The sequence below is a fragment of the Lates calcarifer genome, linkage group LG21 (assembly GCF_001640805.2).
Source record: "Lates calcarifer isolate ASB-BC8 linkage group LG21, TLL_Latcal_v3, whole genome shotgun sequence".
NCBI lineage: Eukaryota > Metazoa > Chordata > Actinopteri > Centropomidae > Lates > Lates calcarifer.
This window is the reverse complement of record NC_066853.1, coordinates 2212864-2226432: the sequence shown is the minus strand read 5'-3', so window position 1 is coordinate 2226432 and position 13569 is coordinate 2212864. Positions and strand designations below refer to the sequence as shown.

Sequence of the window (13569 nt, the reverse complement as noted above, 5' to 3'; positions counted from 1 at the left end):
AACCAACCAAGTAATCAAAATCAATAAAAACACTGAATAATGCAGTCTCAATTTAAAAATCAGTGTTTCTCAATGACGCTCTTGGGTCGATACAGGACGTCTGTTTGCTCAGCTTGTTTCTCTGATTATGTAAGATCCAGATCTCCAATGACAAAATTCCTTTTCCAGTGTAAATTATACTCATACATCAACTAACAGAGCTCAGGTTGTCTCTAATGGAGAACACATCTGACTACAGGATTCAATAATATACTAACATTTGATCCATAACCAAATTCACTCGAGTCTGTGATGCATTCATTTGATGTTTTTAGTGACTTGACCATGATTTCTAAACACATTCCATCAAAATTAGTAACTTAAGAGAAAAATCATCTTCACTGACTCGTTATTTCTCTTTAGTTTCACTCAAAACCAAACCAACTACTTTAATTAACTACAGTTTCTTTACATTACTAAGTACAACATTTAATCACTTCAGAACTCACATCTTTTTTTTTAAACATATGATCAGGGGAGAGCGCGAACGCAGTCCCCCACTACCAGAAATTATGCAGTCGAGATTCCCACATTTGGGGAATTCGCAGGGGTCAGCACAACCGGAGTGCAATGGCTGAGCCTCGCCCTGGGTGAACCACCTTCTTGATCATGGTATCTCCCCTGCCAGGTAAGTATGAGTTGTACAGCTCACAGACAGGGGAGTCTTTCACACACAAACCAAGCTGCTTCATGGTGCTCACAATCTATATATGAACAAACCCTCAGACTGTAGGAGGCTGTGGATCACCACCAATTCAACACAGAACAAAACAGTGCTGCACAAATGTGATACAGATTATTAACGTTTTATTTGATATATAGTCCTCATGTTTCCCATCATGCAATGCTGTATTTCCATATGAAAGGCCGATCTGAAATCATCTATTTTATCCATTTCAATTCCTAAAAATGAGCAACAGACCAACTGCAAGCTCAACTGAACCAAAGCAAAGTCAGACTGCGACAAAAACAGAGTCTGATCCACATTTGAAACTCAGAGAAAAGAATAAAAGACAAAACACATTGTTCCTCACGTTGCAGCCACTTCTTGTTTCTTTGTTTACTAGGTGCTACTGCCACCTAGTGCTCTGGAGTGGTAACAACACTGTTACTACAACAACACCGTGCATTCAAAGAAGTATTCAGACCCCTTCACTTTGTCCACATTTTATTATACTGTAGCTTCATACTAAAGAAAATTAAAAGAAATACATACAATTGTCAAGAGTCCTGGTTGTTCTAAACTTCTTCCATTTGCCTCAACACAATCCTGTCTCTCAGCTCTGCAGTCAGTTCCCTCGACCTCGTGACTTGGTTTTTGCTCTGATGTGCACAGTCAGCTGTGAGACATAACATAGACAAGTGTACGCCTTTCCAAACCATGTCCAATTCACTGAGTTTACCACAGGTGGACTCAAATCAAGGTATAGAAACATCTCATAGATAATGAAGAGAAATGGGATGAACCTGAGCTAAATTTCAATTGTCACTGCAAAGGGTCTGAATACTTACGTCAATGTGGTATTTCAGTTTTTCCTTTTTAATACATTTGCTCATTTTAGCATAAAGCTGCTACATTACAAAATGTAAAAAAAGTGAAGGGTCTGAATACTTTCTGAGTGTATTATATATGTAACTCACAGCAAGATAAAGTAAGCACATCAGCAAGCTGAGAAACAACAGGAGCAGACTGGATTTTCATTTCTGGATAAGGAACTCAAGTAATAATCAGACTGAAATGACGAATTCAGGTCATTTTAGACGACACTGAGTAAAAAAGAAAACACATTAACTAAATGATTCATAAGTGAAATATCATGCAAACACATAAACAAAGCTGCAGCATGTTAACATCAAGAACGGATGCCAGGAAATGTAGGAATTAAGGAATGAAAACAAACCACTACTCTAACATAAACTGTGTTTTATTTTTAAACATATGATCAGGGGAGAGCGCGAACGCAGTCCCCCACTACCAGAAATTATGCAGTCGAGATTCCCACATTTGGGGAATTCGCAGGGGTCAGCACAACCGGAGTGCAATGGCTGAGCCTCGCCCTGGGTGAACCACCTTCTTGATCATGGTATCTCCCCTGCCAGGTAAGTATGAGTTGTACAGCTCACAGACAGGGGAGTCTTTCACACACAAACCAAGCTGCTTCATGGTGCTCACAATCTATATATGAACAAACCCTCAGGCTGTAGGAGGCTGTGGATCACCACCAATTCAACACAGAACAAAACGGTGCTGCACAAATGTGATACAGATTATTAACGTTTTATTTGATATATAGTCCTCATGTTTCCCATCATGCAATGCTGTATTTCCATATGAAAGGCCTGATCTGAAATCATCTATTTTATCCATTTCACCTCCTAAAAATGAGCAACAGACCAACTGCAAGCTCAGCTGAACCAAAGCAAAGTCAGACTGCAACAAAAACAGAGTTTGATCCACATTTGAAACTCAGAGAAAAGAATAAAAGACAAAACACATTGTTCCTCACGTTACAGCCACTTCCTGGTTCTTTGTTTACTAGGTGCTACTGCCACCTAGTGCTCTGGAGTGGTAACAACGCTGTTACTACAACATTTATCTGCGTTTGTCTTCATGTAAATCACAGCAAGAAGAAATAAGTTAGATGATACAGAAAATCAAGTTGACAGTGTATTTGCCTTTGTTCTGATCTGTCAGGGGAAAACAGCAGCAGAAACTGTGGACAATGAGTAATAATCAGTTCAGCTCAAATCTAGGGCATAAAGAAGCTAAATAACTCCATAAAACAAGGGCAATTTGAGGAAAATGTTTTAAACCTTTGTCAAATGTGGAGAGGACAGTGAACTCAGCATAACTCCTCACCTTTCAACCGAGGGTTAGAGACACTACAAACTAATAAACTCACAAAATAACTAAACCAAAACAACTTAATCAACATGTAAATTATTAAACAAATGTCTTTAAGCAACCTTTACACTGACAACACGCACATGATGGGTTTTAATATGTCTGTGAATAAAACTACGACATTTAGCAACAAAATAATACTTAATATTGTACACTTAAAGGGGGGTGCACCGTTCCTGGAGGTACTGCAATACCAGGTCGATGCGCGGAGTGGACGGAGCAAGCCCCTATTCCATCTCCCTGTTCCAAAAATCAATTTAATATATGGTCCCCGGGTAGGGGACGTATCAGATATTAAACTGATAAGAACAGATACTACACTTGATCTTAGCCAAAAGGCCGAGAAGCGATGCCGGTAAAGTGTCGGAGGTAACGGGGTCATTCTCCGCACAGTCCCTCTCACTCAGAGGTCAACAGGCTGAACTAACAGTTTAGGGACAGTCGGGGACATGTGAGGAAAACACGACGAAGGACAGTCAAAGGAAATGTCACAGAATCGCTAAAAATACGATTATTTTAAAGAAACGAATGCAACAGACTTGGCTGCTCAACACTTCCGGGTCACGTGGTGTGTTCTAATCCAATAAGAATTTAGAGCAGAAGTTTTTGCTAAAACGTTAAAATACATACAGCTGTGTGTATTTTTTAACCAACGTGAACGATAACATGTTAAGACAGTAAAGACAACATTCTTTTAATTTAACTTTTTACCGGTATCTTTGCTTTCAAACAGAAATCAGATAAAAACAAACAGAGAGTGGCTCCAGTAAAATGAGCAGAATGACTGGTAGTAGTATTAATATTATATTTTGATTTGATGTAAGTACTAGCGGTGGTATATTAGTAGCCATTTTGTATATCTTTACTAAGACATCAAGTACTATATATATCTCATGCTCAGAATTACAAACGTGGGGACTAATAATTATAATACACTCGTAGGGCAGTCAACGGTTTAACTCACTGAGAAGTTCTTAATTACGATTATAACGATACGACTGTGAACCGCGCACGGACCGAGGCAAAGATAAACTACTTCTGTCTGCTTTTACTGATCGATATCATTTATTTCTAATTGACTCCAATCACATGAAAAACAAATAATTCTTTACCTACGTTGATATAATGTGTAATATAATTATATAATCTGTAATATTTCAACATACGCAACAAATGTGTCTCGTGTAGCTCCCTCTGCTGGATAATTACGATAACTGCAGCCAACTTCCCCTCTCTTGCTAACACAACAGGTTCCCCAAAGTACTAAATTAGCATGGTTAGCCCACTGTATTGAATATATTAGACTTTAATTTAACAGTTTTCTTAACAGTTTTTAACAGAACAGTAATTTGTTAGACAAGGAAGGCTAGCAAGAGGCGGCTAAATTTACCGCTTAATTAAAATGCAACTTCGCCGAAGCGACTTTACAACAACACACGGCGATAAATGTTGAAGATTAGTTCACGCAGTCGATAAAACGAGCAAGTTTTCTGACTTTACAGAAGCTTTTTCTCCTACCTGCAAGGTGAGACCGCCGTCAAAAAAACACCTGACGCTAAAAACTCGACGCCTCTAACAAACCACGGCGAATAAATCCTTAAAACGGAAAGGAATGTCACGAGAAGCACCTGACGTGACAAAAAAAGTTATTAATTTGCAAATGAACTCACCCCGAGGCGTCCAGATGAGAAAAACATGCCCGCTCATCAAGGTGAAAAACAACTGCGTCACTTCGACGATGCTCCCAGGTCGAGTTATGCAAATAATCCCTGCACTGCCTCTAGAGGCTGAACCAGGAAGTGCAGGACTGTAAACAGAGAATTAATTCTGCTGTTTTACACAGGAATAATGAGGTAATATTGTCTGTATTAAACTCATCTACCTTTGTAATCTGTTTTTAAAAAGTTGTGGCAAGATGTTGGAAACGTTCCTTTGAGATTCTGGTCCATGTTCACATGACTGCACCACATTATTTCTGCAGATTTCTGCAGCTGCACATTCATGTTACCAGTCTCCTGCTCTACCCACATCCTAAAGGATTCAGATGTGGTGAGTGGGGAGGTCACTGAACTCACCATCATGTGCATGAAACCAGTCTGAGACAACTCCATGCAGGAAGAAGTTCACCAAGTACAGTCACATCTGCTTCCTTTACCTTTACCCCACATAAAAAATAAGACACCATATAACTCAACAGTAATGTCTCCTATATTTATTATCAAGACTGCAGACAATCTTTCAAAGTGTAATAATTAAACAACCATTAGATCACAAACCCTAACAGCAACCTCACTTCAGTAAATGAACGCTAGAAGTTTCTCCACATCACAAGACAACAAGCATGCAGTACATGAATAAAGTAAAGCCAATAACATTTCACCATCATACCAAAAAAATAGGAGAAATGTTCACAAAACAGAAACTAATGTATAATAAAGAGGAGATTGTACCACAGCGACTTCATGACAGTGTTAAAATGTTCCACTTAGAGCAGTGCATGCAGTTTATCCAGGCAGTGGAGGAGGCAGTAACGTGACAGTCGCTCGTCGTTTAGTGAGATGTTTTTATCCCTGAGACTGCAAAGCGAGCACTGCAAGTTAAACTCCAGGCTGAGACATCCAAACGTCTGAATCCCTAAAGCCACGTCACTGGATATCACCTGTGACGTGACGTTTTGGATAAAATAATGCATTTGTTAAACATTAAGCAACAAACACTTCATAAGATTTTTGCTGGAAAAAGAGATAAATATGATTAAATGAGAGCTTCCTGCATTGGTACCACTGTTGGCTGTAGCTTGTAAAATAAACATGAGAAAACAATCCAGTTCTTAAGGGGGAATACCAGACAGTTCAGGAATTTATGTCATTAAATATATAACATGTATAATCAGGTGAATGATTCCTGAAACTGATTACAGCACGCTAAATTCCTCCTTGTGTGGTTTTCCACTTTACAACCTTAACATTGTCTTGAAAAAGCACATTCTCCCACAATGAGTGCAAATAAAAACATCATCTCACTAGATTTCACTCCAGACATGAGTTTAAAGTTAAAGTCAGTTTTGTAAAAGAGGGGTTGGACAGTTTAATCTCGGTGAATGGTTTTCCCCCCTCGATGGAAAACCCGTCTGACCCCACATCCCCTGACTATTAAATATCCCACTGGTTCAGGCAGCAAACTCCTGCTCTGCAACATCTACTGCATATTCCCTGTTGTGCTTTTACTTTAGTCACAGGATATTTATCAGGCGTGTGAGCTGACAGCTGTATAAACATCCTGAGAGCAGAGCATTTGCATCTTTGTCTGCATTTTGGCACCGTAGTGTTTTAACATTAACCCAGAACTCGTCACTCCACGTTCCCCTGTGAACAACGTGACTTTTCCCAGTGTTAGTCTCAAATCGAGGGACTAAAAACATTTGTGACTCCCATGTTGAACGTCTAGAAGAGGAGGTGGATGTTTGATGATCTCCCATGATGCAGCTGTGCTCTCCCACTCCAGTCTGATCCCTCCATCAGGACAGGAAGTTGACTTTCTGGATGCACCACGGGACAGAGGTGGGTCTCGTCATCGTCGTGCCCGATCGGCGGCCGATCACATCGCTCGCTGTCGGAGATTCCCCCCCTCGATGTTTTTGCTTCCTGTTTCATCGCCGTTTCCCGGCAGCAGAGGACTGAGCTCTGAAAACAAATAACAGACATGATGATGAATTATTACCTGATCATTTATCAGTTAGCTTAGCTTAGCATTAAGACAGGAAACAGGTAAACGTCTGTCCTGGCTCTGACCAATGATAAAAAAATCTGCCTGTTACTGCCTGTGACATGTTACCTAATACTGTAACTCTTCCAAAACATACAAATACAACAATAATAAATACTTTAAGGTGTCAGATAACAGCCATTGTTGTCAAAAACTAAAATGATCTCTCATCCCCGGTGGAACAGAAACTGAATTTTATTAGGTGACGTATTCTTGTTTGCACTGTGGAAAATGACTCAGGAAACAGGTTCTGTTGGGTGAAGGTAATTATCAGCAGTCTCTTTGTCCGTCTACACCCTTTTCCTCCAGCTCAGTTTCCTGTCATTTCTTATCTTTCGCTTTCCCTGAGACACAACATTAGAGCACATCTCTGTCCAAAGTCCAACTCGTAGCAGTTTCAGAAATGCTAAACAATAGCAATGAATTTCTTTTTACTCACCTTTCATCTCTGTTTCTATCTTGCTGTCATTAACTGCGGCTGAGTTCGGACGGTTGTGGCTGTTTTTCGGCGCTCTGGCGTTGGGGCTGCCGTCAGAGGCGGCTGCGTTTGTTTTTTCTTGATCCTGTTTCTCCGCGTTGCTTAGTTTTCTCCCATCCACAGTGTCCATCTTCACCAGACAGAGAGTCTGCAGCAGACCCATGGCATCGAAGTCTTCTCCGGCACATTCCCCTCGTCTCTTCAACAACTCCAACACCTACAGTGGGAAGAAATACAACAGAAATGGACGTACGCTGCGGTTTTAGCTGCTAAAATGAATGATTGTGTAACGCAGGTTCCTCATTCCCTTAAAATAAGATTTTAGAAACTTGTGAATCATCATCATGTTGTGTCTTCACTTACAGCTTCAGAGACGCACAACTGTTAATTCTGTGGCTATAAAAGGCGACACACTGCTGCTGCTGGACACAACCTCGCAGTCCAAGCTAACTCACCTTGATGTATTTGTAGGACTTGAGCTCACTGATGTTCTCCTCCAGGAAGAGCAGATACAGAGAGAGATCGTCCCACTGTCCGCCGGGGACGGGCAGGACGCTCACTGTGGGGAGAGACTGGTAGGTCTCCAGGAATCGGGCGTAGCTGGTGCAGAGGAGGGGACGGAGGCTGGCGTAGATCACCACGGGAATCAGGGCGATGAACAGGATCAAGTTGACGAGGCTGGAAACAGTAAATCAACCAGAGAGTTCAACAAATTAAAGACCTATTTGTTCTGATGTTTGAAGCCTGAATCCTCCAGAAGTAAGAAGCTAATGTTAGGCTATAAACCAACTACACCACGGTCACATGACGTCAACGTCTCCACCACTAAGCTTCCAACTGGTCATTTCATTTAGCTCTGAGCTCTTCTACAAAAGCCTTTCTTCTTAGAAAGTTAGTGAGAGTTTGAAAGAGCGTGAGTAGAAACACAACGAGGCTGTAAAGGTGGACTGGTGAGTAGATGGGTTTTCATGTTAACGTCCCCGACAACCTCTGTAGTCTCATTTAGACACTCGTTAGCAACCACCTTTTTTAAGACACGTAAAAGCTTCAAACATCAGGAGTGGGGGATTTACTGACCCATTTTATGTCGGAGAATCAAACCTGAAAATGTCCTGAGCTTGTGTTAAAACCACAGACCTTATTTCAGACATTTAACCAGAAACACATGAAGTGCTAACATGCTAACATGCTAACTAACTTCCTTGTTTGAGGCTCATTCCTGCTCCACTCTGCAGAGCCCTGAGTCTGGTGTTCTGTATTTTTCTTACAGCTGACAACCTGATTATTGGCGTATTTTATTTTCTTCTGTCCTCTCAGGTGTCTGAAGTTTGTGGGTTCTTGTCACCGGACACATAATGAGTCTGTTGCTAAAAGGTCAGAAAATCCACAAAAGAGGATCCTGTGATCACAACCCGCTGTTCACAAGACATCCCTGTAGTTTACAGATGCATGACCTCACATGACAGCCCACACAGAGGTTAGAACTAATGTAAATATATTTACCAGTCTTACATCAACGCTTTTAGTTCTATAATGAACAAACAGTGTTCTGTGCAGACGAATACCTGAGCAAAGAGAAGACACCCACGGCGATGAGCTTACACTGCACCTTTTCAGGGATGCTGGGGTCGGAGGCGAGCAGGCCGACGCGGAGCGTGCAGCCGAAGTCGTCCGTGACGGAGGCGAGGCGCAGGTAGTAACCCAGGTAGACGCAGGCGCACAGCAGGGTGACGAGAGTCAGGCCGCGACACGACAGGTAGTAACACAGCATCACCCGAGAGCAGCGCTTGGTCATCAGGAACTTCTCCACCAGCGGGTAGTTGAAACAGCCCTCGGTGGGGTCGCTGGGTGAGAGGAGAACAGGAGCGTTACTCACGGTTACTCACGCTGGTCTGAGGTCTGATTTCAGGCGTCCGTCTGTACCTGTCTGGTGTGAGCAGCCCTGACGTGGCCATGCGTTTGGCCAGAGTGACGGCGCGGTTATAACTCCGGTCCAACTCCTCCATGATGAAGCCGAGGTCCGACTGCAGGAGGGGGGCGGCAGAAAACCTCCAGAACAATGCCGGGGTGTACATCAGCACCGCCACCAGCAGCAGGATGTAGGGGAAGAACTGGACAGGAAGAGGAGGAAAAAAAATGAGATAGAGAGAGATACACAACAAAGTCAACGTCTCTGCAGCTTTTAGAGAAGTGGTTTTACGACTTTTGACTCTTCAGAGACACAATAAAAACCCTGGGGCCGATCAGAAAGACAGAGACTCAGTAAACGGCATCAGACCTGAACTCTGAGCAGCAACACGTCTGCTGTCTTTCTTAAACTTGTGACAGTGATGTGACGATTTGACAGGAAGCAAATTATTTCACAAGCAGCAAAGATGAAAGGACAAAACGAGGCTGGACAGTAAACAAAGCTAAACACTGAATGAAATCACAGTGAAAGATCAGTTTATAAATGTATAGAGACAGAGACACACACCCACTGCTCTCTGTAATGACTAACATACTCTCAACCACACCTTAAAAACAAGAAACAAGAGCTGCTTGTGCATAACTGCCTCTGTCTCTGCTGTGTGTTTGTACCTTGTGAAGCCACAGAGGTAGAGTGTGTGTATGAACGGACGCCCAGCAGTACGAGTCCACGTACGCAGCCTGACGCCAGGAGAAGTTAGTGGGAGCAAAACAGCTGATCTGAGTACCTGAAGGCAACACAGAGAGAGAGAGAGAGGGAGGGAGGTTTAACATGAATGTGTGGCAGGTAGCAACAAGGAAGAGAAGCAGAGGAGAGCTGAGGTTCCTGCAGGAGGAACAGAGGAAGTGACTGTGGTTGTCTGAGGTTTGATGTTATTTATGTAGACCTGCACTACGAAGCGAGTTCAACATACCCAGGATATCTTATCGTTATCTTCACTAAACCTAAGAACCAGAGTCTGGCTGAGCGGTCGTACGACTGCTGGTTATCAACCGTTAAAGTCGACCCAGGATTTCCTGATGGTTCATGTGACAGAGGCAGAGTTGTCAGAACCATGAGAAAAGAATCTAATATTATATGAGTAATGCTGACAGCTGCAGGTCGTTTCTGTTGAAAAATGACATTTAACAAGGTGAAATGTGAACAAGAGGATCAGAGAGTTCATGTCGGACTGAAATGTTCTTTTAGAATCGTGAGAAATCTTCGACAGTTTGTGGATAAAAGCGTCTTTGTTCTATCAAAGTGAAGATCTAACAGTCAGTCTGTGATCATTTAGTGTGATAAACTCTCTCTCTGTTTGTTAGCAGCTCTGATTTACCGCCGTAACAGTAAACCCTCCTGGACTAACCCCCTGGTCTTGACCTTCGTCTCCACGTCCTCACTCACCGACTGAAACCTCCTGAGCAAAGGCCAGAGAGATGAGGAGGAGGGGCAGGCCGACCGCCACGCAGGTCACCATCTTGTCCACGGCCAGCTCGGTGCGAACGCTGCGGTATCGAGCCTGGTTCGGATCCTTCAGCAGGAAGTCGCTGAACACGTACTCTGTCGCCACGTGGGCGATGGCCATCTCACCGCTCTGCCGTCACCCGCCGCACATAAACAACAACACCTGCAGACAGAAAAACAAACAGGAAACATTTCTAGTTTCATGTGTCAGACGTTTAGATTCGGCTTCTCCACGGTGTCTCTCTGCCGGGCGGGTCAGGTGTGTGGTTTCCTGTCAGACAGGTGGATAAAGTTTATCAGTCTGGTCCTTGGTTATCTTCCCATTTTACCTGCTTTATTTCCTAAAGCCACGACATTCACTTTTCATCCTCACCTGAAAACAAATCACCTTATTAACCATTAGTTAGTGAAGTAAAAGTGACATTTATCTGTAACTACAACAGTTTGTTCTGCCTGTTTTCCTTATGTTTTATTATTCTAGGGTCACATTTCAATCGTATCTTCTCATATTCACTTTGTTTTTGTTGTTTTTTACTTTACAAACACACAAAACAACAACAAAAGCATCTGGATTGCCTTGTCTATAAAACATATTATCACAGAGACTTATGCAGTGTTTCCGTCGTTAAATATTGACCATTTTATCCTGTGAATCAGCTGCTTCATGACTGATGATATTTCATTCACAGTTTTCAGGCTTGACGGCTCTGTGTTGATCCATCTCCTGCTAATCAGATTTTCAGTAAATCTCTCTCTACATGTGTGAACATGCAGCAGACTGTATTTTCTTTTTTTTCTCATTTGCAGTCAGGTGTGTAACTTCTAATCTGATATTTCTAATGCATGAAAATCTAGTTTATATAACTTCATTTGATTCAGCTTGATTCTGATTATGTTTGTGGACATGAGCTGATTTAAATGAAACTGTGAGGCATCATTTACCCGCCATTTTACTCCTCACCAGCTCAATAACTGCTGCTTGCCTGAGTCCAGACGTTAAAATGGTGAAAACACGTTGATTTTATTTAACCAGGACCGTAAACACCTCGTGACTTTTTTTCACAGCATCAACAGGCTCCTTTGTTTATCTGGAGCAGTTTAAACAGACTTTACCGCCATTTAACTTCACTTAAAATCAGACATTTAACTCAACACAAGCAGGGCTTTTTCAAGAGTTTGACAAAGCTACAGCTAATTAGCTTAAAATGACATCAGCTCGTTGGATTTTACTGTAAAACTGGATAATGAACTTGAACTTACCGACCGACCCGCGCCCGTTAACGGTAAATTCTCTGTTAAACCGACATGGCTGCGATTAAACAGCATCGGTTGAGCTGTGAGTGTTTTCCAGGACAGGAGCTGAAATGATGTGGCGGACCAGACATTCAACAGATGGAACAATAAACACAACTTTCGAGATGAAGCTTCTTCCTGTGAGACGAAGAAAAAAACTCCTTCCGCCCTTTCTTAAAAACCTGATGCCTTCAGGTGCAACTCGACAGCTCTGATTTTCCAGCTCTGAAGATGCCTTCACATGCAACTCGTGAGTTTGTGCTCTTAAAACTGCCTATACTGTACACGGCCCAGTGTCTAAAATACAATTTGAAGCCAAAGTATTATAAAATGAGATTTCAGAATAATACAACTTCACTCTATTACTGTTTGATGAAAAGCTCTTTGAGTTTTGGAGTTCTGTGGTCATTTCTGAAAGCTTAAAAACGTTTGTCTAAGGACAAAAATTAAGTAAAAATTGAGAAACACAAACTAATTACAGGCAATGAATTAAAAAACCCAAAGATATTCAGGTCATAGTCTTAGAAAGTAGTAAAAACTGGCAAATATTTACATCTGAGAAGCTGGTGTCAGTGAGTTTTTGGTATTTTTACTTAGAAACAGTCAAAAATATTTAAACGATGATCATATTTGTTGTTAATTAGGGGATCCAGCAATTTTTTTTTTGTGCTGGGAGTAAATCTGGTCAATAATAATAAGTGCATGCCTTGGTGGAGACTTTAAAAATGACTGTTTAACAGAGTACATCTTAGGGTTTAAAGAAGGGTGTGACACACCCAGCTGTGGAGCTCCCATTCGCTCCAAAAGCTGTGTCATGCTTCCCCCAAAAGATTTAATGGTTTTCAGTCTGTTAACTGGAAAAGACAGTGGTGAGCAGTAAACCAAGATGGTCCAAATAACCCAATCAGTGTCTGTTTTTTCTGCAGGCTCATGGTAAATATCTTGTAAATTTCCCCACTGTGGGACTAATGAAGGATTATCTTATCTTATCTTACTTACAGGCAGCAGCTCCGTGTCATCAAACCTGTGGGCAAGTCAGTACAAGTGGCTCAGCTGCTAGACAGGGCCTTTCTGAAAAGTCTGGTGATTTTCTGGTTGAGTTTCAACTATGGCCGGACAGTGAGGACTTTAATTTGTGTTGGGATTTGATAGCAAGACTGATTCACATCGATGCCTGCTACAAATAAATTCAGTATAAATGTTAAGAAATCAGAAATTAACCATCACTGCTATGTGATTCTATTCAACTCTAGTTTGGATCTGAGGGGTAAACAGCTGGCCTGTTAAATGACCAAATATTCTGTCCGACAGTCCGTAAAGGCAGCATCCTCCAGAGCAGCGTGACTATCTACGCAGCATGCAGCAGCAGCACTGAGGTATGGAACAAACTGATTGATACCTCATGTATGTAAAAAAAAAATAACACAAGCTGTACATAACGACTAAACTGTAAAAACAAACCACGACGAATAAATGATGTAGAGCGGGTTTGGCTTCATCGCTGTGGTGTCTAATTTTTGTGGAAGAGTGATTACAACGAGCTGCGTGGTTAATTCTGGAAACATTTGAGGAATGAAAACCAAAACCATTTTGAAGTGTTGTTGCTGTTGGTCTTTCGCGATGGATTCTGGGCATTTCTCGCTCTGCCCTCCCTGGTCCTCCCAACTTCTCGCT

At 41.9% G+C, this 13569-nt stretch overlaps 1 protein-coding gene and 3 non-coding genes across 4 annotated transcripts; all 4 read right to left on the bottom strand.

Annotated features, from left to right (window-relative positions):
• Window positions 1–511: 511 nt before the first annotated feature.
• On the bottom strand, window positions 512–675 carry LOC127139095 (U1 spliceosomal RNA). The gene has a single exon (XR_007808983.1). It is a non-coding gene; the product is annotated as a U1 spliceosomal RNA (small nuclear RNA).
• Window positions 676–1983: 1308 nt separating this feature from the next.
• Window positions 1984–2147, bottom strand: LOC127139089 (U1 spliceosomal RNA). The gene has a single exon (XR_007808977.1). It is a non-coding gene; the product is annotated as a U1 spliceosomal RNA (small nuclear RNA).
• Window positions 2148–3104: 957 nt separating this feature from the next.
• Window positions 3105–3295, bottom strand: LOC127139083 (U2 spliceosomal RNA). Its single transcript, XR_007808971.1, has one exon. It is a non-coding gene; the product is annotated as a U2 spliceosomal RNA (small nuclear RNA).
• Window positions 3296–5141: 1846 nt separating this feature from the next.
• LOC108882374 (pannexin-1) lies at window positions 5142–12123 on the bottom strand. The gene is made up of 8 exons (XM_018674834.2): window positions 11863–12123; window positions 10543–10765; window positions 9768–9883; window positions 9111–9298; window positions 8753–9031; window positions 7643–7865; window positions 7149–7404; window positions 5142–6627 (listed from the first exon to the last, which is right to left on the bottom strand). The coding sequence occupies exons 2-8, from the start codon at window positions 10721–10723 to the stop codon at window positions 6542–6544; spliced, it is 1329 nt and encodes a 442-aa protein (XP_018530350.1). The 5' UTR covers window positions 10724–10765; window positions 11863–12123; the 3' UTR covers window positions 5142–6541.
• Window positions 12124–13569: the final 1446 nt, after the last annotated feature.

Coding starts and splice junctions, on each gene's coding strand:
- LOC108882374 (XM_018674834.2), bottom strand. CDS start 10,723: ATGGCCATCGCCCACGTGGCGACAGAGTACGTGTTCAGCGACTTCCTG. Junction 9,884..10,542: donor TGCTCAGGAGGTTTCAGTCG/GTGAGTGAGGAC, acceptor TGTTGCCTTCAG/GTACTCAGATCAGCTGTTTT. Junction 7,866..8,752: donor GGTGTCTTCTCTTTGCTCAG/GTATTCGTCTGC, acceptor TACTGTTTCCAG/CCTCGTCAACTTGATCCTGT.